The sequence below is a fragment of the Grampus griseus genome (genome assembly GCF_964374135.1).
Source record: "Grampus griseus genome assembly, chromosome: X".
Classification (NCBI taxonomy): domain Eukaryota; kingdom Metazoa; phylum Chordata; class Mammalia; order Artiodactyla; family Delphinidae; genus Grampus; species Grampus griseus.
The window spans coordinates 18,290,638-18,316,942 of NC_138999.1; the positions used below are offsets into that span (position 1 = coordinate 18,290,638).

A 26,305-nucleotide genomic window follows, 5' to 3' on the forward strand; every position below is an offset into this window, starting at 1 on the left:
GAGGAATAATCCAAGGTTCTTCAAGGTCCCTTAGCTAGTTATGATGGAGCCAGAACACCAAACCCAAATGATATGTCCCCAGAGCCTGAACCAACCGTGCTTGTGTAACAATTTATTCCCTCCAAATATTTGTGTATATGTGTCCAAATATATTTATCACAGTATTTTATAAGAGCAGAAACCTTTAAAACAATTAAATGCCCAACAATCTACTCCATGAAATACGATGCAGCTATTAAAAATCATGTTGAACCAGAAATACTCATGGGAAAATGTTTGTGATACTATTAAGTGAAAAGGGTGGATTTCAAAACCATATTTATAATAAAAGAGTATAATTTTTTTTTAATATGTGTACATGAAAAGATTGGAAAGACATGCATTGAAACACTGAGAATGGTTTTTTGTTTTGTGTTTGGGGAACAGGAACGGTTTCTATTATTCTTTGAGTTTTCAAGTTTTCCTGCTTTAAACATATTTTGTAATTAATTTAAAATACTAACTAATGAAAGAAAGACGAACTTTCCTCCAGAAGGATACCTTTAGAGTCCCACTGCCTGGATTGTGAGAAATAGAACTTAGGAACGATTATTTATCTTGCAAGAAGATTCTTGGGTATCTAAAAAAATTTTACTGTGCAGCCTTTAAAATAGCAACCTTAAGTGCATAACAGTGGAGCACGTGGGTCCTTAACATGTCTGTATGTTCCAAATGCCTTACTTTCTGCATTAAATTTCAATTTTAGTATAATATTTATGTATCACTTTGATATGATTTTTCTAACCAATGTTCTAGACAAACTGATAGAAGAAACGAAGGGCCTGGTGCTCCCACACCAATAAGGCACTTTATTACACTGCCTTTAATGATCAACTCTCATATAACTTGATAATACTAAAATGAAACTCATTGAAGGGGGGTGGGGACATCCTGTATTACTCACATAAGTACTTGGAGCCTTGCAATAACACTTAGCGGAAGGAATGGGAACTGTAACAAGAATTCCCAAATCGGGCTGCCAGCCCTCGAGGGTGGATCAGCTACTGACTCCTTCACTGCCACTCTGCCTTCCCTGGCACTATGCCAGGCTCCCTAATTCTTTCCCGTGGTAAAGACTTCAGGAAGCTAACGTTTCAACTTTTTAACCTGGTGTTTCCTATTCTCTTTAGATTGGTGGTGTGCTTAGCTCAAAAACTGCCTAGTTCAAAAAAACTGACTGGTGTTTTTATATTTATTATGATAGAAATGGAGAAGTGGACCATCAGTTTTCATATTAGTTTTAGCTTACCGAACACTGAGTTTGGAAGGTTAAGTTTTAGTACAGAGTGAACATCGTGTTCTCTTGGTGCCCAAGTGTGTTTTTATCATTGTGTCTGTGAACAGGTTCCTGGCATAAATTTACCCGTCAACCAACTGACCTATTTCTTCGCTGCAGTCCTCATTAGTGGTGTTGTACATGAAATTGGACATGGGATAGCAGCTATTAGGTAATGATATTTACCTCTCTCTCTATATTCCATGCAAAGAAGCTTTTCATTTAGGAGTATTTATTACTAAAATCTGCTACATTTGATACTTTTTCTTTCTTTGGATACTGCCCAGTGCATATCCACCATTATTATTTTAAGGTAACTTCTCTTTTGTAGAGATTAATATATTGATGAATATGCTCAATTAACTATGTGCACATCTATAATCTGGGTCTTTCTATCCTTTGTCCTTTGCCAGCATGGTTATATCCTCATGGTTCTTCACTATTTTCATCCAATCCTGAAACCTAATCTTTCTATTCATCACTGGATCAGAATGATAACCACTGCACTCAAATCAAAGCCCATCCACCTGCCTTCTTAGTACTTTCTTTGGCTCATCATCTGAAATACTTTCCTGCTTCTACTCATGGCCTCTGCTGGCTACAGCAAGAACACTGAAAGCTCTGGGTTTGTTAACAAATATTATAGCCTATCTAGAAATCCAAGTGGAAGAAGATAAGGGAGGATGAGACCTGGGACTTGCTTCAAGTATCATGCCATGTTCTTGTCTTGACTATCCAAATGTATCATTGTAATTATACCTGAGCATTTTAAAGACTCCTAAATGTGTAAAATCCTGATGTGGGGAGAGATTGAGTCACAACTCCCCTTCACTCCCACATAATGAACACACATACTGATGGCAATGTGTTTCATCCTTTGGGTGTGTGGACCAGATAAAAGGCTTTAGAGGAGAAGATTTAATCACTTCTTATTACTTTCCAGTTGCTTATGAACAAGAGTCTATTGACTGGCAATAAACCCTCATCTTGACAGAGCATATACTGTTACACAGGTGTGCCATGTAGTGGTTTAAGTGGTCGGCTACTTTTTTCTTTTCTCTCTTTCATCTTTACTTCCACCTTAACTTTGCAGCTTTTAGGGTTTTACATAGAAAAGCATTGTTATTACAGTTTAATCATTCATAATATGTTTGTGAAATAGTTTGGGTAATATTTTATAAAATCCCACTGCCAAGAAAAAGTGAATTTTACAGTCATCTTATATAGTTAATGCTAGGTGACAGCACAATATATTTAGATGATGCTTTTTTTAGAGTAGCTGTGTGGTCTTACGAGGCTTTTAAATGTAATTCCAGTTTTAGAGAATGAATTGATAAAAAATAGTTCTCTTGAGGACAGTCTGAGCATTATGCATTTTTAAATGCAGTACTTATTTTTAACATTAATTCAACAGGAATACACTTAGATAAACCTCCACCTTTATAATGGCTAAGAGAAATATAAATATTTAGATAATTTACTTGAATTCTATTTTCTACTATCTCCTTCCCTGAAAATAATTCAGAATAAACCATAAAAATGTTTTTCATTTAGTTTCTCATAGAAATATTAACTATTTCTTTATACAAGTGACTAATTTTAAGTTATTTGCTCAGCATATTGGTTTCTAAAAATTTTTGAAGTTGTTAAGTCTATTTCAGAATGCCCTGTTTTACAAAATGCAATTTCACTGGTAACTAAATCTGTATGCTATTATAAAATTATGATGATATATATCATATATAATTTTTTGACTCTCCAGAGAGACTTGTATTTTAAGCAAGAATTTGAATTACAGTGGGAAGTTTTAAGATTACATGCATTATTAATCTGAAAAATGCAATACTAGTAGTAAATTCCTTTTTCTTATGTGATTTCTTAGGGAACAAGTTCGATTTAATGGCTTTGGGATTTTTCTCTTCATTATTTATCCTGGAGCATTTGTTGATCTGTTCACCACTCATTTGCAACTTATATCACCAGTCCAGCAGCTAAGGATATTTTGCGCAGGTAAAAGACTTAAATTTCTTTATTCATCTGTGTGTTATTAGTGGTTTTATGGAAAGTACATCACAACTGAAAACACCTCACCTTTTGGTTGATAAATTCAGTTTATAAGACTCTCAGTCAGGGCTTCCCTGGTGGCGCAGTGCTTAAGAATCCGCCTGCCAATGCAGGGGACACGGGTTCAAGCCCTGGTCCGGGAAGATCCCACGTGCCACGGAGCAACTAAGCTCGTGCACCATAACTACTGAGCCTGTGCTCTAGAGCCCGCGAGCCACAACTACTGAGCCTGTGTGCCACAACTACTGAAGCCCACACACCTAGAGCCCATGCTCCACAACAAGAGAAGCCACCGCATTGAGAAGCCCACGCATCGCAACGAAGAGTAGCCCCCGCTCGCCACAACTAGAGAACACCCATGCACAGCAACAAAGACCCAACGCAGCCAAAAGTAAATACATAAATAAGTAAATTTTTTTAAAAAAGACTCTCAGTCAGAAGTGGTAGAGCAAAATAATTTACATTCCAGTTTTTTTCATTTTTTTAACATGAATTATTTTTAAAAGATTGAAAAAATGAGAACATATCATGAAAATATGACTAAAGCATTAAATTAGACATAGGAGATCACTTGATAATCATAAGGAGTGTAATCCACAATGGAAATGTAATCGTGAGTCTTACTGAATAAAGTAACACATCATCAAAACAAAAATGGGAAAAGTACAAGGAAAAAACAGAAATGTAATAAGGGAGGCTTATCTCATCTCTCAACACATAGCAGGTTAAGTATGAAAAAGTTTCAATCATCAAAGCTCTAATTAGCAAAGTCAAAATCAACAGTTATGTCAAATCCTATACCATGACAATTTCTTTTCAAGTGCCCATGAAACTTATAAAAATTGGCCAATTTAATTCAAAACCATAATTGCAGTATGTTTAAAAATGATAATGAAATAATGTGTAAAGTTTTGCTAAAAGGAAAAGTCACTGCCTTAGGCAATTATTATGAAATAAGAAATTAAAGTAAATCAGTTAAACTGAAGAAGTGAGAAAAGAACTATAAAATAGGTAAGAAATGATGTAATTAGCATGCATATAGGCAAAAAATAATAAATTAGAAAAAATAGAACTGTTAAATAAAAGAGTTCTTTGAAGAAAAAAAAAAGATTAAATGGGAGAAAGCATTTATAGACAGAATTAGCAGTCAGATTGGGGAATGACAACTGATAGAGAAATTTTAAACAATTATAAAAGTGTTCTTTGTTCATCTCTGCAAAAAATTTTCACAAACCTGGATAATTATCTTTTTTTTAAAACAGCCGAAATTAACCCCAGTGGAGACAGAAAAAAAATATAAATAGGCTAATTACCATGGGAGAAATTAAGAAAGTTTAAGAGTGGTCCTGAAAGTTTCATAGGTAGAATTCTTTCAAGTCTTGAAGGAATCTTGAAGGAAAAAATTTTTCGTTTCAATTCCAATTTAGTATAAACTTTCCAGGTCGCATAGAGAAGGAAACTAAGAATTTTTTAAAAGTCAGTGTACCACTGATACTTGTAAAGCACAAAAAAAATTCTACAGACGGTTGGTGTATCTAAACAGTGCAAGGATGGCTTAAAATTAGGAAATCTTATTTGAATGTGGTAAACATTAATTACTCTTAAGAGAAAAATATCCTCATCTCAGCAGATATTGAAGTCGGTATTTAACAAAATTCAACATCCATTAATGGCTAAAACCCAAAAATCTTTAGTAGAAGTACTAAACAGAAATAGCTGGTTACTTCCTAATGGTATAACACTTAGAAGCATTCCTATTAACGGGCAGGACAAGCATTCCACTGATACTGTTAAAAATGGCCTGTAAATGTGGGTCAGTGCAATCGAATAAGAAAAAAAAGAAGCATAAGTATTAGAAAGGAGTAGGCCTTCCCCGCCCATACTATTATATACCTGGCGGGGGGAGGGGGAGGGACAAAAAAGTCAATGGAAATGAAATACAGAAAAATTCTGTAGAGCCTGGTTGCTGTATTCAAAAAAAACAATAGCTTGGCGCGCTGAGCAAAGAGGCACGCAGTGGCAGGAGAGCTGGCGCACGCACGAGTGTGTGAGCGTGGGCATGAGCATGGTCCTGCGCTCTCCTGGGGTGCCCCAGCTTAGAAGCGCATGTGCGGGGTGCCCCAAAGCACATGTGCGGGGCGGGGTGGGGGAGTGCTCCAAAGCGCATGTGCAGGGTGCGCAAAGCGCATGTGCCGGTGGTGCCCCAAAGCGCATGTGCAGGGGGGAGTGCTCCAAAGCGCATGTGCAGGGTGCCCAAAGCGCATGTGCGGGGAGGGGGTGGTGCCGCAAAGCGCGTGTGCGGGGTGACGCAAAGCGTGTGTGTGGGGTGACGTAAAGCGCATGTACGGTGGGGGGTGTGCCCCAAAGCGAACGTGTGAGGCGGGTCCAGAAGCTTCCACGTCGTCTGCGTTTTCCGCGTCCCGCACCGGAAGCGCCCTCTCTTTCCTCTGGAGCTCGGACTTTTCTCTCACAGCCTTTCTTTTCCGCGGCCGTCTTGTCGTTCGTTCGCTGCCCAGTAGCCAAAGCCTCAGAAGAGCCCTCGGCCATGGCCTCAAACAACATTTTCTACATCATGACAGAAAACTCGGAGATGTACGCAGATGCTGTGGAGCTGCACCAGATCCCTGTGGAGACCGTCCCTGTGGAGACCGTCCCTGTGGAGACCGTCCCTGTGGAGACTGTCCCTGTGGAGACCGTCCCTGTGGAGACCGTCCCTGTGGAGACCATCCCTGTGGAGACCGTCCCTGTGGAGACAATGGCGGTTGAGGCAGCCAAGGAGTACGAAGACATCAGCGGCAGCTGTGTCCACGATGGCCACCACCATACGTCTCTGCTCGTGCTGCAGCCTCTCATTATCAGCACCCCAAACCAAGGGGACTGCAACAAGGAAATGATCATGATGCAGATGCAGGAGGAGGTGATGGGCTACTACCGGTCTGAAGACCTGCAGGTCACCAACCTGGAGAACAAGACGGCCATCCTGGCCGACGAAAACAACTGCTTCCAGGAGACCCTGGCTCCCTTGTCACCACCCTCCACGTCCTCCTCGGCCTACAGCCACAGCAGGAAGGACAGTGGCCAAGGCACAAAGGCCAGCGATAAGAGTAGTTACGCCGGCGGCAAGGCCGGGGCGGCAAGCAGCTCCGAGGTGGGCAGCGAGAAGTGGGAGCAGGAGCAGGTGCACGTCAAATCCCTGGAAGGTGTGTTCGCCGTCACCACGTGCTCCACGTGCGATGAGAGAGGCCACGAGACTAGACAGGCTGCTGAGAAACGAACTCTTGGTTATTCAGAGTACCTGACGGGGAAGAAGCTGCCTCCTGGAGGAATTCCTGGCCTTGACCTCTCAGATCCCAAACAAGTGGCAGAATTTACTAGAAAGAAGCCCCAGAAAACCAAAGAAGAGCCCCCGAAATCAATAGCTTGCCCTAGCAAAGGCTGCATGAAGATGTTCAGGGATAAGTCTGCTTTGAGAAAGCATCTGCACACCCATGGTCCCAGAGTCCACGTATGTGCAGAATGTGGCAAAGCTTTTGTTGAGAGCTCAAAACTGAAACGTCATCAACTGGTGCATACGGGAGAGAAGCCCTTTCAGTGCACCTTCGAAGGCTGCGGAAAAAGCTTTTCCCTGGATTTCAATTTGCGTACCCATGTGCGAATCCATACCGGAGAGAGGCCCTTCATATGCCCCTTCAATTACTGTAATAAGACATTTACTCAGTCAGCTAACCTGAAAACTCATATCTTAGCACATGCTAAGAATAAGGATAGACAGTAAAAAGGAGAGAAGAAACTTCTCAGGCTCGGAAAGCATCTTCCAATAATGTGATGGGAAATAAATATGCCTCTTTTTTGTGTACTGTTTCTAGAAAAGAATTTTTTTAATGACTCTAACACGTCTAAGGGTCAGGTTTTGATAGGTTAGTAAAAGTAAAATTTAAAAGATAAAAAAAGTAATTCTTTATATAAGATAACATTGTTAAGATGTTCTGTCTTGTTCTGTAATACAGTTTGAAAAACGTTATGTTTTTGTAACATTTGGTCACAAAAGGACAATTCATGAAGCTCACATCAAAAGACTGTTGTTTATACAACTGTGCTAAAAATGGGACTTTTCACATTCTTTTAAATATCAAGTTCGTCTATTTATGATTTTAAAGTTATGGATTTTCTAAATGTTCACATTTATACTTTTAAGAATACGTTTAGTAGTTCTATATATGGTTTTTCTGGAAGTAGATAACGTTGGAGATTTTCTTTAAAAGAAGGACAGTTACATGCATCTATAAAGTATTTTCCTGTTTAAAAAAGTTATATAGGTTTAGTTTGCCATCTTAATTTTGGTTGTATTCTTTGACATTAGCACATTTTGCATAACTACCTTTTAGATGCACTGGATTGTGTAGTATTGAATATTGGATGGGACGTAGTAGTCGATTTAAACCTGTTTTAGTCTTTTTATTTTCCCCCAAATACTACCAGGTGCTGTCTTTTAGTGTCATTTCTTTGCCTGTTTAGTTAAGGAGTGGTGCTCAGTTGTGGAATATGTTGTGTGTGTATTGACTTTTTAATACTTGGTACATACATCCCTTGTAATAGAAAAAGCAAAAAATAAAATACCTGTTCTAAAGAAAGAAAAAAACTTGCCTATATAAATGTTGTACCTAGAAAATAGAGAAAACAGGGAGGGTACGACTGGCATCTGGTGGGTAAAGGCCAGGGATGCTGCTAAACATTTTACAGTGCACAAGATAGTCCCCCACAACAAAAAATTATCTGGCCCAGAATGCCAGTAGTGCCACTGTTGAGAAACCCTGCTCTAGAGAAAGTAAAAATTGTAACAAAAATTTGTTTGGTATACTCAAAAAGCAAATCATTAATGAACAAGAGATTGTTTAAATAAAGGAAATAAAGGTACCTGCATTGCAATTTAGCCATCATGGGCAAATCTGGAATCCAACAGGGTGGTCTGGTACCAGCTGCATCCCTGACAAGAGATAGGAGAGTCCAGCCCAGAGAGTCAAAGAAGCAGTGCTGCTGTGTGCCCCTCTGACTGTTGCTTGGATGAGAAAAGCCAGGGTCGTATGGTGGTGTCATCCTGATAAGGGAGAGGTCGGGTGCAAGCTTTTAGGCCCTCCTGAGGGGTTAAGGGGAAAGTTGAATTTAGCACATGGTAATGGTGGCAAATATAATCAATGGGGCTGGATTATTTTGTGAAATTGTCTTGGGACTAGCAACAGGGTGGTGGGGTGGTATAGCTGTATTCCTAATTAGTTTCACTAGAGTAAATTCCAGTGGGTCAAAGAATTAGAGATTTTTTTCTGTTTGTTTTAATTTTGTTTTTTAAATGATGCTAGGGACTTCCCTGACCATCCAGTGGTTAAGACTGTGCTTCCACTGCAGGGGGCATGGGCTCAATCCCTGGTGGGGGAACTAAGAACCCGCATGCCTCGAGTGAAAATTAAAAAAAAAAAAAAAACCTATGAAAACAATACAAGAAAACACAGGTGAGTGTCTTCTGTAGTCTTGAACTGGGAAAGGCTTAATACAAAAGGAGACATTTGACCTCACCAAAATTTAAAATGTCTGCATAGGCAAAACTATAAACCAAGCCAAACAAACTGGAGGAAATGATTATAATACCTCGTACAGAAGAACAAATTTCTCAGTGTATGTATTACAAATAATAATATATATAAATTAGTTTAAGAAAAAAAAGACAACCCAGTCAAAAAATGTAAACTGATAGTGGATAGAAGTAAGCAATTCTCAGACAAAAATACAAATAACCATTTAATAAGCATGAAAAATGTACAAGCTCACTCATCATTAAAGAAATAGAAATCAGAATGAGATTTTACCTTTCACCTAGCAGATGGCACTCTAAAGTTATGATAGCATCCCATCCAGTATTGTTCAGAGGGTGGGGAAACATATGCCACTTAGAATATAATGCAAACTTGTTGGAGGTCAGTTTTAATGCATGTATTTTTTGACCCAATAATTCCATTTCTGTGCAATTTTCCATACCTTCAGATGCATTCTTAATTAGATGCATAACAATATGAGCAAAGCTGTTTGTTGCAGCATTGTATGAAAAAGTTAAAACAGCCTAAGTGATCATTAGGAGGGAACCTTATAAATAAGTCAATGTTTTTTTTTGAAATGGATTACTCTGTAGTGGATATAAGAAGTGGGTTAGATATGAATGTGCAGGTGAGGAAGAAGTCGAAAATATATAAATGAAAAAGCAAAATATAGTTTGTGATAAATAGCTTGATACCATTAGTGTTTTTAAAAGATCTTTCTGGGGCTTCCCTGGTGGCACGGTGGTTGAGAGTCCGCCTGCTGATGCAGGGGACATGGGTTCGTGCCCCGGTCTGGGAGGATCCCACATGCCGCGGAGCGGCTGGGCCCGTGAGCCATGGCCGCTGGGCCTGCGCGTCCAGAGCCTGTGCTCCATGGCGGGAGAGGTCACATCAGTGAGGGGCCCGCGTACCGCAAAAAAAAAAAAAAAAAGATCTTGCTGTGTGCAAAACAGAAAATATTGTTTACCCAATATGTCCTGGACTAGAGGAACATTTTACATTGTGAATATGATCCATATTAGCTAGGTATCTGGCTGCTGTAAAAGCTAAAAATAGTAGTGACTTAAACTCTCATAAAACATTGCAAATGTAAGTAGTTCAATGCTGATATGATAATTCTATGATTTGGGGGACTCAGACTCTTTCTGTCTTAGCTCTACTATTCCCAACATGCAGCTTCTGCGTCATGGACTCAGGTTTAGCTCCATCATAGCTACATTCCAGCCAGTAAGACAATCCCCATCACTTCCACTTGCATCCTTTTGCCGAAACAGTCATATGGCCATACTCAGCCTCCTGAGAGTCTGGGAGATGTCTTTTAAGTTATGTTTCTATCATTATAGAACACTGGTCCTCAACCACTGGTGCTATCACCCTCCTGGGGATATTTGGAATGTGTGGGGTGAGGGCAGTTGTTTGCTTGTCTCAGTGACTGGAGAACACTAATGACTTTCAGAGGATGGAGTCGGGAATGCTATATGTCCTGTATTGTAAAGGACAAGACCTGCACAACTAAGAATCACACTGCTCAGAGAGTGGGTAGTGCTTCCACCCTGCCTTATGAGAAAAACTGTACTAGAGGGCAAGGATCGGTATGGGAGGGGGGGTAATCTAGAGGTATGCTAGTGAATGTTTAACATCTAGCCCTGGAGGAGAGGGTGGAGAGCTCTGATATGTAGCATTTGCTGGTTTCTGTGGTGTAAATACTCCCACCGTGGCCAATTTCAAAGCGCCAACTTGAAGTTCCTGAAGGAGGAGTTGGTTAAAGAGGCCCGGTCAACTGTGGCAAGCTGGTAGGAGCAGGCTCCAGCACACCACTGGGTTCACCTAACCATCTCTTCAGAGATGGCAGAGATAGTTATAGTCTTGATGTAAGATACATACCCCAGTTCAGCAAGAATGTTTTTTACTTCATCATAACTTTTATTTGATAGCTCTGAAGTTCCTTTCAAAGATCACAAGTATGTTTTTTTTTCACAACTATGTTTAAATTAATATGTATACATTTTCTGAGAAAAGAGTAGTAAGTAGAAGATATTCTATTCATTATATACACACACACCTTTACATATATAATAGAGGTATGTATGTAATCGAATATAGATTCTAATAGTGTTAAATCATATTAGCATGTGGTCTTCCTAGTATTGTATTAACATGCTCATTTTAGATTTTAATATCTGAAATGGAAGAAACCTCTAACTGAACATCTGTCTTCTGTACTAATAAGTAGATCTATCTGCCTCACAGCTTCTTCTGGTTACTTTACTAATTTATCAGAATGCCTAAGTATTATGAAGTACAACTACCTGGAATGATATCATTCCTGCCCCTGGTTGAGCTTATTCCTTTTTTTCCCTCTTTTCAGGTATCTGGCATAATTTCGTCCTTGCACTCCTGGGTATTTTAGCTCTTGTTCTCCTTCCTGTAATTCTCTTGCCGTTTTACTACACTGGAGTCGGGGTGCTTATCACTGAAGTTGCTGAGGTAAATAACAGATTACTTGGGGTATTTTTTCGCCAGATTTTGTGATGTAACACTTAGCATTTTATGTCAGGAACTTTTTTTTTTTTAAGGAACTTTTATTCAAACTGTTCTCATGTACAGAATGCTCAGTTTCTCCTGAAGAAATTACTGTAATCCTTTCAAATCAAAGAAATAGTTTTGTGAACTACATTGGCTCTTTTAAAATACTGAAAATTGTTTCTGTTCTGAGTTACAAGGATAGTATCAAGACTTTCTAACTGTAGTTTGATTAAATGCATCATTTACCTTTACTGTTTATTTTTATAACTCTGCTTTTGAGTCAGATGTCGTTACTCCTAAGAAGTAAGAAAGATGGAACCTAGGCTAGCCAGCAGAACATTTCGTGGGAGTTTAAATTAATGTCTTCAACTCTGTATTTCACTCCCTTAGACTACTATGATGGTATCAAGTCTTCTCTTCACACTTTGGGACAAGGAAAATTACCTTGTGAGCAACTGCCTCATGTACTCATGTGTTCATTGTGCTGACGGTATTGTCTGCATATTTGGGACTGTGTTTAGATAAGTCTTATAATTTTATCCATTGATGATATAGGACATTGAAAGCATTCTGATGACTACTTTCACAAAAAATTTTAATTAGCAGTTTGGGAAAAAGTTTATCATTTTAATCTTAACTGTTGGCAAGTGGGGTTTGTTTGGTTTTCATTTGTGAAAAATTCAAAATTTTAGTGAAATATGAAAAGTATAATTATTGGGTGTTATTTTGTTAATTTTCTAGGACTATACATCTTGGATTCAAAGCTGGATTATTTTCTACATTATTCAAAATAGTCTACTTAATTAAGTCAGTGTCTTTATTATTTGCTCAGATTAATCATAGCTTGTCTTCACACATTATCTGATTTAATTCTGCCCTCTTCCCAAGGACTCACCTGCCATTGGACCCAGAGGCCTTTTTGTGGGAGACCTTGTCACCCATCTACAGGATTGTCCTGTTACAAATGTACAAGATTGGAATGAATGTCTCGATACCATCGCCTATGAGCCCCAAATTGGTTACTGTATAAGTGCATCAACTTTACAGCAGTTAAGCTTCCCAGTTAGAGGTGTGTATATTTCCTCAGTATAATATAATGCTTCAAGCAGCAGTACTTGCCATTTGCTAATTCTTAGATCATGTTTGTAGATTTATTTTGTCCTAACTTATTTAAAACAAATCAGTAAAGTAATAATAAGCCTAAACTAGTAAACATTCTTCTTGGTAAGTTAGATACTAATATGTATGTTTTGTTTATTATATATTGTTGTTGAACTTCTAATAATTTCATATTTGATTTTCAGAACTCTAGTATCTAATTCTTTCAGCATTTAAAAAACACTTGTGTTAAGTCAGCATTCAAGCTCAAACATGACCAATTAACTAAATTCCAGCAATTAAATACCCTTGTGCTGTATGGATGGTGGCATGTCCAAAGCTATTTGGGGTAGGGTTTTTTTGTGTGGCAGTCATCCAGAGGAAGTCATCTTGGTGTCCGAAAATACCCACTGAAGTCACATCTGTTGTTCTGTGTCGTAGGCGACAGGGTGAAGCAAGTTTATTCTCAGAAGCTTCCAAATTTATTTTTAGCTCTTCCAGCTCTGAAAAACCAGTCTGCCAACTCTTCATACAAAATTATGGGGACCCAAATTATTGAAAGTGCTGGAAAGCACAAATTATGCTCACAGACTACATCTTTAAGTCAAGAAATGCCTGGATACTTGTCTACATCTACTGGGGTTAAGAAATATGATTAATTATCAAGAATAACTATATTAAAGTACTGTGTACAACAGTGACAAAGTAGTAAGAACTGATTTAAAATTTTTTTCAAATGTAGTCTTCCATGTATAACCCATTTTTAAGAATTTTTTTTATTGTAAACATTTTTCAAACATACATAAATGTCAAGAGAGTAGTACAGGGAATTCCCTGGTGGTCCAGTGGTTAGGACTCCGCGCTTTCACTGCTGAAGGCATGGGTTCAGTCCCTAGTCGGGGAACGAAGATCCCACAAGTCATACAGCACGGCCCAAAAAAAAAAAAAAAAGAGAGAGAGAGTAGTATAAATGAAACCTCATGTATCCTTCTCCTAGCTTCAGCAATTATCAACATTTTGCCATTTTTTTTATCCAGCCTGTCCACTTTTGAGGGAAGTATTTTAAAGCACATCCCAGGTATCCTGTCATTTTATCCATAAACTTCAGCATATCTTTAATAGATGATGACCTTTTAGACATGACCACAGTACTATTATCACACCTAACAAAATTAACAATAATTCCTAATACCTGCACTCTTCTCTGGTTTTGTTTTTATAGTTGGTTTAAGTTGGATGGTATGCCTTTTAAGTCTCTTTTAAGTTGTAACAATTCCCCCTGACTTTTTATTTTTAATATCATTTATTGAAGAAACTGAGTCATTTGTTTTGTCAAATTTATCATTAACATGTTCGGTATCCCCCAAATTTCCTATAGATGGTAGTTAGGTCCAGAGGCTTGATTAGATTCAGGATCCATTTTTGGCAGGGGCAGAAATACCTCGTAGGTAGCACTCAGTACTTCACATTGCATCTCATGTTTTTCCATGTATCGCATCTTTTCAGTTGGGTGTGTAATCCACAGTGTGTTCTTCTGTAAGAGAAATAATCCATAATTTCATACTTCTTAAGTCCTTTATCATTTTCCTCAAGTTTCTCTAAACTTGGTACAATCTGTATTGAATTACAAAAGCCAAAATGACATCGTAATCAAATAAAGCTCTCTCCAGTAGGATTGTTTTATTTAGAATATCTGCATTTCAGATGTTTAAGCTTTTGTCTTTATTCAGGCAGACAGAATGGAAGTGAAATTTTTCTTGAAATACTGTGAAACTCTTTCCTTATTAACTTTTTGAGTATTTCACTATTATGGATCATATGCTATATTTTGGAGGTATTTGTTTAAAAACCCAAAGCAGATATTACTCTTCCCACACTAATAAAAAAATCAATCCCAAAATAATAATTCTTCAATATATGTCTCATTTCCTTAGGAGCGACTGTATTAGGATACTTGCTGATTTTACATGATGACTGTATCTGATAAACCCGTACCTCCATTTAATCATTTTTAAATGGAGTACATATACTCAGCCAGACTGTAGAAATCTTAATGACTGTAAATGTAACTTAAAATATATACTAGATTTTTTTTTTTTTTTTTTTTTTTTTGCGATACGTGGGCCTCTCACTGTTGTGGCCTCTCCCGTTGCAGAGCAACAGGCTCCGGACGCGCAGGCTCAGCGGCCATGGCTCACGGGCGCAGCTGCTCTGCGGCATGTGGGATCTTCCCGGACGGGGGCACGAACCCGTGTCCCCTGCATCGGCAAGCGAACTCTCAACCACTGCGCCACCAGGGAAGCCCTACTAGATTAATTTTAATGGCAGACTTGACCAAAGTGGCTATGGACATTTAAGAAAACTACGGGGCTTCCCTGGTGGTGCAGTGGTTGAGAGTCCGCCTGCCGATGCACGGGACACGGGTTCGTGCCCCGGTCCGGGAAGATCCCACATGCCCGTGAGCCATGGCCGCTGAGCCTGCGTGTCCGGAGCCTGTGCTCCGCAATGGGAGAGGCCACAACAGTGAGAGGCCCGCGTACCACAAAAAAAAAAAAAAAAAAAACAAGAAAACTATGGATTGATATTATTTTACATGTATCTAGGGACCTTTGTTATCCTACATTATGAGTAGATGGCAAAGATATAGCCAAATATGGTAATGCAAAGTAGCTCATAATCCAAAAGTGATTCATATTCAATTTAGAGTAGAATTCAATATACATAATTCAAATTCTGAAAATTTATACCACTTGAAAACAATAAAGCCACCTTAGAAAGATCTGACCCTGAAAGTGCTCATAAACTGTCCCAGCCAATCATTTCTGGCCTCATTTCATACCCTGACTCTCCCAGGTGTAATTTTAAATTTTTAAAGATATTCCCTAAGATATTAATTAATTACGGTATTAATTAAGCAGACTAGATGTTCTCCTTAAAATATTAACAGGTATATTTCTGACAAATTAGAAAAATGTGGTTAATCAACATGAAATGACTATTCATTTTATGAAATTGTTGGGAACTACTTTTTTCTTCTGTCAGTCCTTTCGTTTTTGATTTTTAAACATTAACCTGCTAAACTATGAGCAGCACCAACAGAACCAAGGCTGGTTTAATTACACCTCTGCCCTTGGTACATGGGGCAAGAAGCCTAAGGAGCTTGTCCCACACACTCCTTGCAGATTGAATGGCCTTTCCAGGAAGCCCCAAAAAGGACACTGGGTGAGGCTTAGAGCCCTTTGTACCTGGAATAAATCTCTGGTTTCATTCTGCATCAGAACAGAACAAAGTTCCCCTCTTCATATTCAAGCCTCTGCTTAATTTAAGATTGCTCTGTGTCCATATGCCACTTAGTGATTTGAATGAAACTAAAAGTTACAGACAAGAACTAGTTTGTTTCTTTTTGGGGATTATTTTCTAACAAGTAGCTTGCATCCTCTTTCTTTAGTTTCAGGAGACACTCTTCATATATGCCTAAAGCTAAATTCCTTTTTTTCTTTCTTGGAAGCATTGTCTTGAATAAGAAAGACTACTAAGTCCAGCATTTGAATGGCATTTTAAAAAGAGTGAGATTGAATACTAAAGGCAACCGCTCCCTAAAATGAAGCTATGAGTCCAGACACAGGCATCCCCTTTGAATAGCCTATATTCCTGTTCAGAGGAGATGAGGGTATATACCTGTAACTGCCTGGCACAGGGAGTATTGTCCTATCTTATGCATCTTTAACTGAAGTGAGAAAAGGCCGTTCCTGACTTAGTTTAAAATAGTAAAAGGAAAACTCTGGAAATCTTTTCCACATAGTTTGAGTACCCAGATTGTTTTTATGCTCAAATCTTCTCTAATGTTTAGAAAAAAGTGTCTGTTCTCCCATTGTGAATATCAAGGTATCATCCAAGGTTTCTTTGCTCTCACCAATTGAAGAGAGAGAGAGAGTTTATAATTTTTTAACTACTTGGTACTAGGTGGTGCTGGTATAAATTCTACCATAGAACTAAGAATAAAGGGACTTCCCTGGTGGCGCAGTGGTTAAGAATCTGCCTGCCAGTGGAGGGGACATGGGTTCAATCCCTGGTCCGGGAAGATCCCACATGCCGCGGAGCAGCTAAGCCCGTGCGCCCCAACTACTGAGCCTGTGCTCTAGAGCCCGCGAGCCATAACTACTGAAGCCCGCGTGCCTAGAGCCGGTGCTCCACAACAAGAGAAGCCACTGCAATGAGAAGCCTGCGTACTGCAACGAAGAGTAGCCCCCACTCGCCACAAAAGCCCATGCACAGCAATGAAGACCCAATGCAGCCATAAGTAAATAAATAAATAAATAAATAAATAGAATAAATAGGTTTGCATGCCTATATTGGAACTCTAGTTACATTTATATATTTATTAAACTAGGGTAAGAAAATTGTTCAATTCATTTTAGTGATGTAAAAAGTAGTGAGTACTGTGAACTATAGATTGAAAAAGTCTCTTCCTTCCAGCCTTATTCCAAAATTACCTCTGGTCTAGACCATCCTTTGAAGACTAGACTATTTCTACAAGTATCTTAGGGCCCATCTTAGGGTACATTCAGAATATGCAGGTTCTCCTTGTAATGGAATTATGAAACTGTTCTGGTCTTAATTTCCCTAATTCTTTCCCAGTCTGGGGAGATTTAAGGGAGAATTCTAATTTCCTAGAGTTAAACTGAAGCCATGAATGCCTCTGGGACCTCCCATTGCAGTCTTTTTTTTTTTTTTTTTTTTTGCGGTACGTGGCCCTCTCACTGTTGTGGCCTCTCCTGTTGCGGAGCACAGGCTCCGGACGTGCAGGCTCAGCGGCCATGGCTCACGGGCCTAGCCTCTCCACGGCATGTGGGATCCTCCCAGACCGGGGCACGAACCCGTGTCCCCTGCATCGGCAGGCGGACTCCCAACCACTGCGCCACCAGGAAAGCCCTCCCATTGCAGTCTTGAATGTGCCTTCCAAAGTAGAATTGGATTGGTCTCTCATGTTGATAGCAGTATACTAATGTGAAAATTACCTCTGGCATACCCGTCTTATAGGTTAAGAATTGAGTCACAGAAATTAAGTGACTTGTCCTTTAATGTGATCCAGTAGAAAAGATTCTAAAATAAAATACATTTTTAAATGTACAACTTTTTTTAAATTGATAAACAGAGAAATATCAAGTTTACTTCTCACATGATAACAAAATAATGGGAAATTCTGTATGTCAGGAGGCACTTCATTTTGTCATGGTAGCCATAGCCATCAGTTTATGTTTTAATTGGATTAATCACCATAGGAAGAAGCCATAACCTAGAGGTCACAAATTGGTGGTAACCTAGAGGCCAAATCCAGCCAGCCTTGACAGATGTGTATGGTTTGGCTTGCACAATATTTTTAAAATTCTTAATTGGCTGCCAATATTTAAGAGGTTTCGGGACTTCCCTGGTGGTCCAGTGGTTAAGACTCCACTGCAGGGGGCACGGGTTCAATCCCTGGTCGGGGAACTAAGTTCCCACATGCTGCACAGCACGGCCAAAAAGAAAAAAGAAAAGGTTTCACATGAGGGTCCAGACTTCTTTCTCATGGAATAAAATAGATGATCTCTTGACTCTCGGCCCCAAGTTGAGTGGCCTAGAACAAGGTATGTATTCTCTAATTCATCACAACCCCCACCATTTCCTATTTTTTCCACACACTATCCACTTCATTTATTTGATACCTGCTTGGCCCCTTTAAGCTGTTGTATTATCAGACATGCTATATCAACAGTGATATCAAATTCTTGACTTTTCAATTCTGTGTTGCATACATTCCTCCAGGAAAAAATAAGAATCAAGCATCAGATGTAAATTTTTAAAAATCATTACTGATACAAAGGCAAGTGGCATAGAACACCATTTATGTATTCAGTGCATATTGAGTTATTCACCTTATATAAGATACTGAGAAACTTTTCCCTCAAAGACCTCACAGTCTAATCAAAGAATTAGACCATGCCCACATTACGGTACAAGGTTAAATATAATTAATGACAAAAAGTATTGGGAGTTGTGAGAGTTGATGGCAGTCAGTCTTGACTGAAAAGATGAGGACAGGCTTCATAGCAGCAGCTCTTGAGCTGGGCCTCAACAGTGAGTTTAATTTCAGGAGACCGATATAAATGAACCTCGGCGCCACAGACTAGAAGTTGGTCAGGGAACTGCTAATAATTTGGTTCAGCAAGAGAAGAGTATGAGCTAAGGTGACTAAAAAAAAAAGTAGAAGTCTTTATGTTTTAGGCTATGGCATTTAGACTGTTTGGGAGCAGCACAGAGTCTTTGGATATTTGGATTAGAAGAGCTACATTCTCAGAGTTCTACACTGGAAGGTTAATCTGAAGCATTCAGTATGTAGGACAAGTTTGCATATGAGAGCTAGGTGGTAAACTAGATGCGTTAGTACTCTCTTCAAATGGGTCAAGTGAGAAAGAATTGGAGTCTACCCTTTAGTGAGAATAAAGAGAAAAATAATGAGAAGGTAAAAATTGGTGCGACTTGGCAACTGATGAGAAAAAATACTGAGGGCTTTTGCCTGGATCTTTTTTTTTTTTTTTTTTTTAATCCTAAACACCTTTTTACCTTATAGTTTACCGTTAGGGCTGATGAGTGATTATAGGCACAAGTTTGTGCCATTAGATGTTCACAGTTTGCTTTCATATTTTAAATATTACTCATCACCCAGAATTTAAATACCCATTCAGTTATGGTAAGAAAACAAGGCAAAACTACCCACACAGCTAGCCATTGCAGAGGAGAAATTGATGCATCTGTTAGTTTATTTCACCTCTGTTTTGTTCTTCGCGTTGGCAACAGTGCGTGTTTAAGGACATCCAGTCTAACCAAATGATCTAGAAGAAAAAAAGAAAAGATTTAAAAACAAACAGAAACCTTTGCCTGAAATATAAAATCCTTATAAAGTCAGATTGCATATCAACAACCATTTTCACGCCAGCACTCCTAAAGGCACTCTTGTTAATAATGCTTTTCGTAGTATTGGAAATCGGGGATAACTTTACTTTCTCTTCTTCAGCACATATGAGTATGGTAGTAGGTATATAAGATTCTAAGTTTAATTGGTCCTTGCCACACATCAATTTTTTTTTCTCTCTTTTTTTTTTTTTTTTTTTGCCACACCCCGTGGCATGTGGGATCTTAGTTCCCCGACCAAGGATCGAACCTGTGCCCCCTGCAGTGGAAGCTGGGAGTCTTAACCACTGGACTGCCAGGGAAGTCCCCACGCATCGATTTTGCTTTACAGGTTTGATGTGCTGAATGCAGGAAACCTTCCAAAATAAATATATGGAAAAAAATTTTTGTCCCAGCTGTAACAGTGATTTAGCTTCCTTATTCTACCCTAGACACAAGAGAAGCAGTCTACCAAAGAACTTGAAAAAATAAATGAATAATGGGGATACTTGCCCTGTTTCTGTTATCTTCCAAAAATGGTAACTGGATTACTAGTATGCAGGCAAATATGTGCATATCTGTGGGGTCCAATTGGGCTGCCCTGGTTCTGTGGGGAAAGCCTCAAGATAAGCCTGGAGGTGGGAGAGATATTTGATATGATGTCCTTAGGGATGAGAGTCTCTTAGGCATCCTCTAGCTCAGTGGTCCCCAACCTTTTTGGCACCAGGGACCGGTTTTGTGGAAGACATTTTTCCCCAGGGTAGGGGGCAGGGGTGGTGATTCAGGTGGTAATGTGAGTAATGGTTCAGGCGGTAATGCGAGCGATGGGGAGCGGCAGATGAAGCTTCGCTCGCTCGCTCGCTCGCCACTCACCTCCTGCTATGCGACCCGGTTCCTAACAGGCCGTGGACCGCTACCGGTCCGCGGCCCCGGGGTTGGGGACCCCCTGCTCTAGCTCACTGTGCTAACAGCACAGCACAGGAGTTCAGTAGTGAAATTGGATCAGTGGATCAGCAGCATTAGGACATCTAATAGTGGCTCATTAAATATTTGTGCTTGACCACCTGGAGTTATTGCAAAACCTACTGAGACCCTGGAACTCCAGCTTTACGAGTGGGTAAGTTTATATGAAGACAACTAACCTAGGGTAATTGATGCTTCTTGATTTCAAATTGGATGTATCTCTTTTTATAATGTAAAATCAAACTCTGCAGTGAGTAGCTGACAAGCTGAACTGTCAATTATACAGTTGTTTCTGAATTCATATGCATTTTACTTAATTATTTTTGTCTTGAAAGCAAAATTCTTATTACAAATGTACTTCTGTGTAATGGATTCTTTTTTCTAATAACAGATTTTAATAAACCATTTCTCTTCAGCATACAAACGGCTAGACGGTTCGACTGAATGCTGTAACAATCACAGCCTTACAGATGTGTGCTTTTCCTATAGAAATAATTTTAATAAGCGTTTGGTAAGTTGTCCCTGAAGCAGTCTTGCTTGCCTGATATAATTATTACAAAATAAGCATATAGAACTAAAATGGAATCTACAAAACCATTGCCCTTTTGCTTTGTATAATTTTATTAAAATCTCTACATTTCACATGTCATATTTCATCTGAGAATCTTTAAAAATTTTATAATGGTAATATCTTATTTGGCCAAAGTGGAATAATTGAATCTAATTTATAGTAGATACACATAAATGGCATTTCCTTTATGTGAGCTTCATTCCTAATATGCTAGGTGACATGAAAGATATTGAAGTAATGTAACTTGGTGTTTTTCTTGTTAACAAGTCATTTTTAATATTGACTAATTAATGTTCTATCCCTAGCATACATGTCTACCTGCCCGGAAAGCAGTGGAAGCCACCCAAGTTTGTAGAACCAATAAAGATTGTAAAAAAAGCTCAAGTTCAAGTTTCTGTATAATACCTTCTTTGGAAACTCATACTCGCTTAATAAAAGTGAAACACCCACCTCAAATCGATATGTTGTATGTAGGACATCCACTGCACCTTCACTACACAGGTGGGTATTATTGTGGTAGACCCTCAGAATATCGCTACAATGGCATATATTCTCAGTGGTAGCAACTCAGTACACATCTTGCATTAATTTTATTTATTATATTTGATCACTTTTCAAAGTCTTGTTAACTTGTTCTTAAGCACGAAATGAAATTTAAGCAGTAGGAAAATAATCTGAATTTATAAAGCAAGATGGAGCTGAACACCATGTCTGCCTATGGAGAGTGACACATGACGCATTTTTCCTTCACTACCGTTTATATCACATAGATGATCTCTAAGATATTCTCTGAGCGTTTATTAAATTTATCCAAGCTCCCAAAACAGTAGCAAGAGCAGCATATGTCAAAGAATGCCTGGAATCATAGTGATACTACACTTGATCTTAGCCAAAAGGCCGAGAAGCGATTGGAATCACAGTGATAATGATGATAAAGTAATTTGTGCATGACACATGAATTTTATATGAATATAATTTCAAAACCGGGCCAACATAATTGTTTTAACAGTGGCAACATGATTGGATTAAACATATAGCTTCTCCATATGGCTGAAGATCATACAGTCTAACTTATTTTGTTGTACAAGATTTTTTTTATGTTCCTTTTTTTTACCAGTTTTATTGAAATATAATTCACATATCATACAATTCACCCTTTTAAATTGTACAGTTAGCTGGGACGAAGTGAGAGAGTGGCATGGACATATATACACTACCGAATGTAAAATAGATAGCTAGTGGGAAGCAGCCGCATAGAACAGGGAGATCAGCTCTGTGCTTTGTGACCACCTAGAGGGGTGGGATAGGGAGGGTGGGAGGGAGGGAGATGCAAGAGGGAGGAGACGTGGGGATATATGTATATGTATAGCTGATTCACTTTGTGATACAGCAGAAACTAACACACCATTGTAAAGTAATTATACTCCAATGAAGATGTTAAAAAAAATTAAAAATAAAAAATAAAGTGTACAGTTCAGTAGTTTTTAATATATTCAGAGTTGTGGAACCATCACCACAGTCTTGTTCCAGAATATTTTCATCACCCCAAAAAGAAAGCCCATACCCATTAGGCAGTCATTCTACTTCTCTACACCCACCCACCCCCAGCCCTTGGCAACCACTAATCTACTTTCTGTTTCTGCAAATTTGCCTGTTTCTGCACATTTCATATAAATGGAATACTTTGAAAAATATTTTGAAAAATATTTTGTATTTTTAAAGTCAATCTCTGTATTTGGTAGTCATAGTTGGTATATAATCAGTTTTATCATATTCGCACCTCAAAATATAAGTACACTGAGACATGAATTTCTGTATTCCACTGTTTTTATTAGATGTTCTAGAATTGCCAATTGCTTTTATATGTGGGCCATAGAGCCTGCCTGCATATGTTTGGGAAGGGCTTTCTCAATCAATTTAATAGGCTAGCCCAATTTTTAGTCATATGGTAAAATTCATAATGCTGTTGCTTATCTGTATAAATAATATTATTTCTTATTTTTCTTTTTTAGTGAGCATCACCAGTTTTATTCCACGTTTCAACTTTCTAAGCATAGATCTGCCTGTGGTTGTGGAGACATTTGTCAAGTATCCTTTCTGGCGTGAAAGATGTTTTTAAAATGTGCTACTTGGGGGCTTCCCTGGTGGCGCAGTGGTTGAGAGTCCGCCTGCCGATGCAGGGGACGTGGGTTCGTGTCCCGGTTTGGGAAGATTCCACATGCCGCGGAGCGGCTGGGCCGGTGAGCCATGGCCGCTGAGCCTGCGCGTCCGGAGCCTGTTGCTCTGCAACGGGAGAGGCCACAACAGTGAGAGGCCCGCGTACCGCAAAAAAAAAAAAAAAAAAAAAGTGCTACTTGGAACTTCATTAGTTTTACCTTGATTAGAGAGCATGAACAGACCTTACAAGTATCAGTTAACTGCTAATACCAAAAATAGAGACTTTAAAGTTGAAAAAGATCAGATTGTACCTAGGGAGGAAGAAGTCAGAGAAGAAAGATTGATTGGGAGGAGAGAAAGGTTAAGATGTCGAAGGGAAGGAACCTAGAATACAAATTGAGAGTTGAATTTAGGGGTATAAAACCTTTTAGTACGTTTATAAAGGATGAACGCTTCAGCTACTGATGCGGTGATGAATTCCACCCCTTCTGAGCCTGTTGGCTCTGATCAAGTGGAGGAATGCGTAAGGGAGATCAAACTGGTTTCCAATACTAAAATAGCATTCAGAGGACAAAATCTCATGTGTTCTTTAGCATATTATATTTGCATGTAAAAAAAAATTTTAATTGGTTATTATATAGAATTTCAATAAACTGAACAGTTTGGAAAGGTTCTTTATTTTTGTCACTTTTAAATCTTTAATTTCTTTCCTTAATGATTTGCAAAAAAAAATGAAACAAAACAAATGAGCAAATTAGTAACAAATTAGTTAACAAATGAGTTACTAAAAAATGTGTACAGTCAAAATTGTACCTTGTAGACTACAGCTTTTTCTCAGAGATATTTACACTATGACCTTACAGATGATAGTAAAATAGAGTTCAAGGGGCCAAAATCTTTATATATCTAATATAACGTATACTTCGTAAGGATCAAAAAGTAATTTTCCCTTATTTCTTATTCCTTTCTCTTGATGTATAATTAAAGAATTAGAAAGAGTTAGTCTTCTGAAGGAGTTCATTACAGATTGTCTTGGTCTACAAGTGGTTGGCCTTTATTTTTCTAGTCAAGGTTTTTGAACTTCGAAATAATATGTCATTTGTTTTAAATAGTAGAGATCTAAGAAGCAATGGTGTATACTGGTAAGCAGAGATTTAAAGAAAGGAAGGAAGTCACCTGTAATCTCAAATCCAGTCCTGGTAAAATGCCTGCTTCTGACTCCCACAAATGTGCTTTGCCCTCAGACCTCGCCGTAAGCTCCTTAACCGATTTTAACCAGGTACCTGATTTCCCTCTCGGGAGCTCTGGCTATTGTTAATGCAGTGCCCTGCTTTGCTTTGGACGGACAATGGATTTTAAACTCTTTCCTAGATGCTACTCTTACCTCAGTGATTGGAGACAATGATGTCAAAGATCTGATAGGATTTTTCATCTTGCTTGGTGGCAGTATACTTTTGGCTGCCAATGTGACCCTGGGACTCTGGATGGTTACAGCACGGTAATATCTGCACTCATTTGATAGAATCTCTGAGTTACAATATACAGTATTGAAAACCTTACTTGGTGTGAAATATAAAGTGTTTCCTTAAAATTACATTTTAGCCAACAACTTTAAGTTCTTTATCCAGAGTATCCAAACTATGGGATAAACAGAAGAAATGAAAGGCATAGTCCCTGATTACATTCTAGTTTTAAAGACTGAACCTACAACCTTCAGATGCTTGTGGAACAATTCCTAAACAAGTGCAAATTCATGTTAAACCATTTTTGTGTGGCTACGTATCATGTTGAAATAATGTAAAGGAAAACAGAATTGGGTAGGATTAATTGGGAAAAACTTCTTGAAAAAGCATCATTAATCCAGATTTGAAGGAGACCAGACTTTGGCCAAGTGGAAAGGTGAGCATTTTCTTGGTCTATATCTCTTGTCCCTTGTCTTGTTTGAAAAGTATTTTTAAATTAAATTGTGTATTATTTTGTACTCTGACAACTGAGGTCTGATTACAATTAAATTAATAAAATTCTGTAAAAGAATCCGCTGACATGAAAGGGAAAATCTTTGTCAAATGATGCCAAATAAATGAACAAAGAGGAAGTAGGGTCTGTAATAGGGTGAGACATGTTTTGCCCCACAAGAGTTGCCTCTTTGATAATATGTCCCTATACTCTCATAAAGCAACACTACCCTTGACATTCAGAGTGAGCTGCAGAAGTATCTGCCACCTGCAGTATGTGAGCTGAGACAGTTAGGGGTGAACCTCAGAAATGAGCCAGGTGGGTCTTGCGGCAGGTCACAAGACAGATCACAGGACCTTCTGCAGTCTGGGTTACTGTTCTCTACAGAGCTTCAAAGCTTGGAATCCTTCCAGGGTAGGTATTTTCTCTTGTGCTGCTGGAGCTATCTGGGGCCTAGCTCCTAGGTCCCTGTCTTCAAGAAGCAATTACCTTAAAAAAAAAAAAAAAGAAGCAATTACCTTAAGCCCTGAACCATACTCTGTCCTCACCAGTGGCTCCGATGTTTCTCTGTGTTGGGTAATTAAATATGTAGTCCTTGCTTTCCATCTTTCCCCTAAGCTACCTCTGTGGGTCCACGAAAGACTTGGTAGTAGAGTGAGTATGGCTGCATGTGAGTACAAATGTGGATTTGCCAGTGCCCGGGAACTGCCTCTTGAGCCCAAAAGAGCCCTGCCTAGTTTGAGATCTTTTGGACTGGAGATGCAGCCCTGGAAGATCTGGGAAGTCAATAGGCCAGTGTGAAGCTGTTGGTATTAGAAGTATATGAGCAAGCTCTTTCTTTGATGAAAAATATTTGCTTCTCTCATATACTCAAGAACATGACTAGTCATGTATCCAAGTTTTTCATTAATTGAGGTATTCGTGGGGTTCACCTCTTTCAGATCACTGAGTTGCTTTTTAGGCACTAAAACTTTTTAACCATTTTTAAGGAAACTTTAGATTGTATTATAAATCTGCCTGCCTTCTTAAACAGAAATTATATATTGAATATAATTTTAATATTTTTAATGACTCAAGGTCATCAGTTATTACCACTACTTAAAACTGTACAAATTATTGGTTTATCCTAGGAAAAAGGCA

The 26,305-nt window shown here is 38.7% G+C and overlaps 1 protein-coding gene across 3 annotated transcripts in view; it reads left to right on the top strand.

Annotated features, from left to right (window-relative positions):
• Positions 1-25,987, top strand: part of LOC309839192 (membrane-bound transcription factor site-2 protease) — a 39,305-nt gene extending 13,318 nt beyond the window's left edge. Inside the window, exons 4-12 of one of the 3 annotated variants that reach the window (XM_082680840.1) lie at positions 1,384-1,487; positions 3,198-3,325; positions 11,333-11,451; positions 11,881-11,937; positions 12,379-12,559; positions 20,898-20,992; positions 21,358-21,553; positions 23,065-23,140; positions 24,489-25,987. In XM_082680840.1, coding sequence (XP_082536966.1) covers positions 1,384-1,487; positions 3,198-3,325; positions 11,333-11,451; positions 11,881-11,937; positions 12,379-12,559; positions 20,898-20,992; positions 21,358-21,553; positions 23,065-23,140; positions 24,489-24,711 — 1,179 coding nt within the window. In that variant the 3' untranslated portion in view covers positions 24,712-25,987. Of the gene's footprint in view, positions 1-1,383; positions 1,488-3,197; positions 3,326-5,958; positions 7,547-11,332; positions 11,452-11,880; positions 11,938-12,378; positions 12,560-20,897; positions 20,993-21,357; positions 21,554-23,064; positions 23,141-24,488 lie in introns of those variants that run through there. The other 2 variants (XM_082680841.1, XM_082680839.1) reach the window with 2 other exon arrangements.
• The last annotated feature ends 318 nt before the right edge of the window (positions 25,988-26,305 follow it).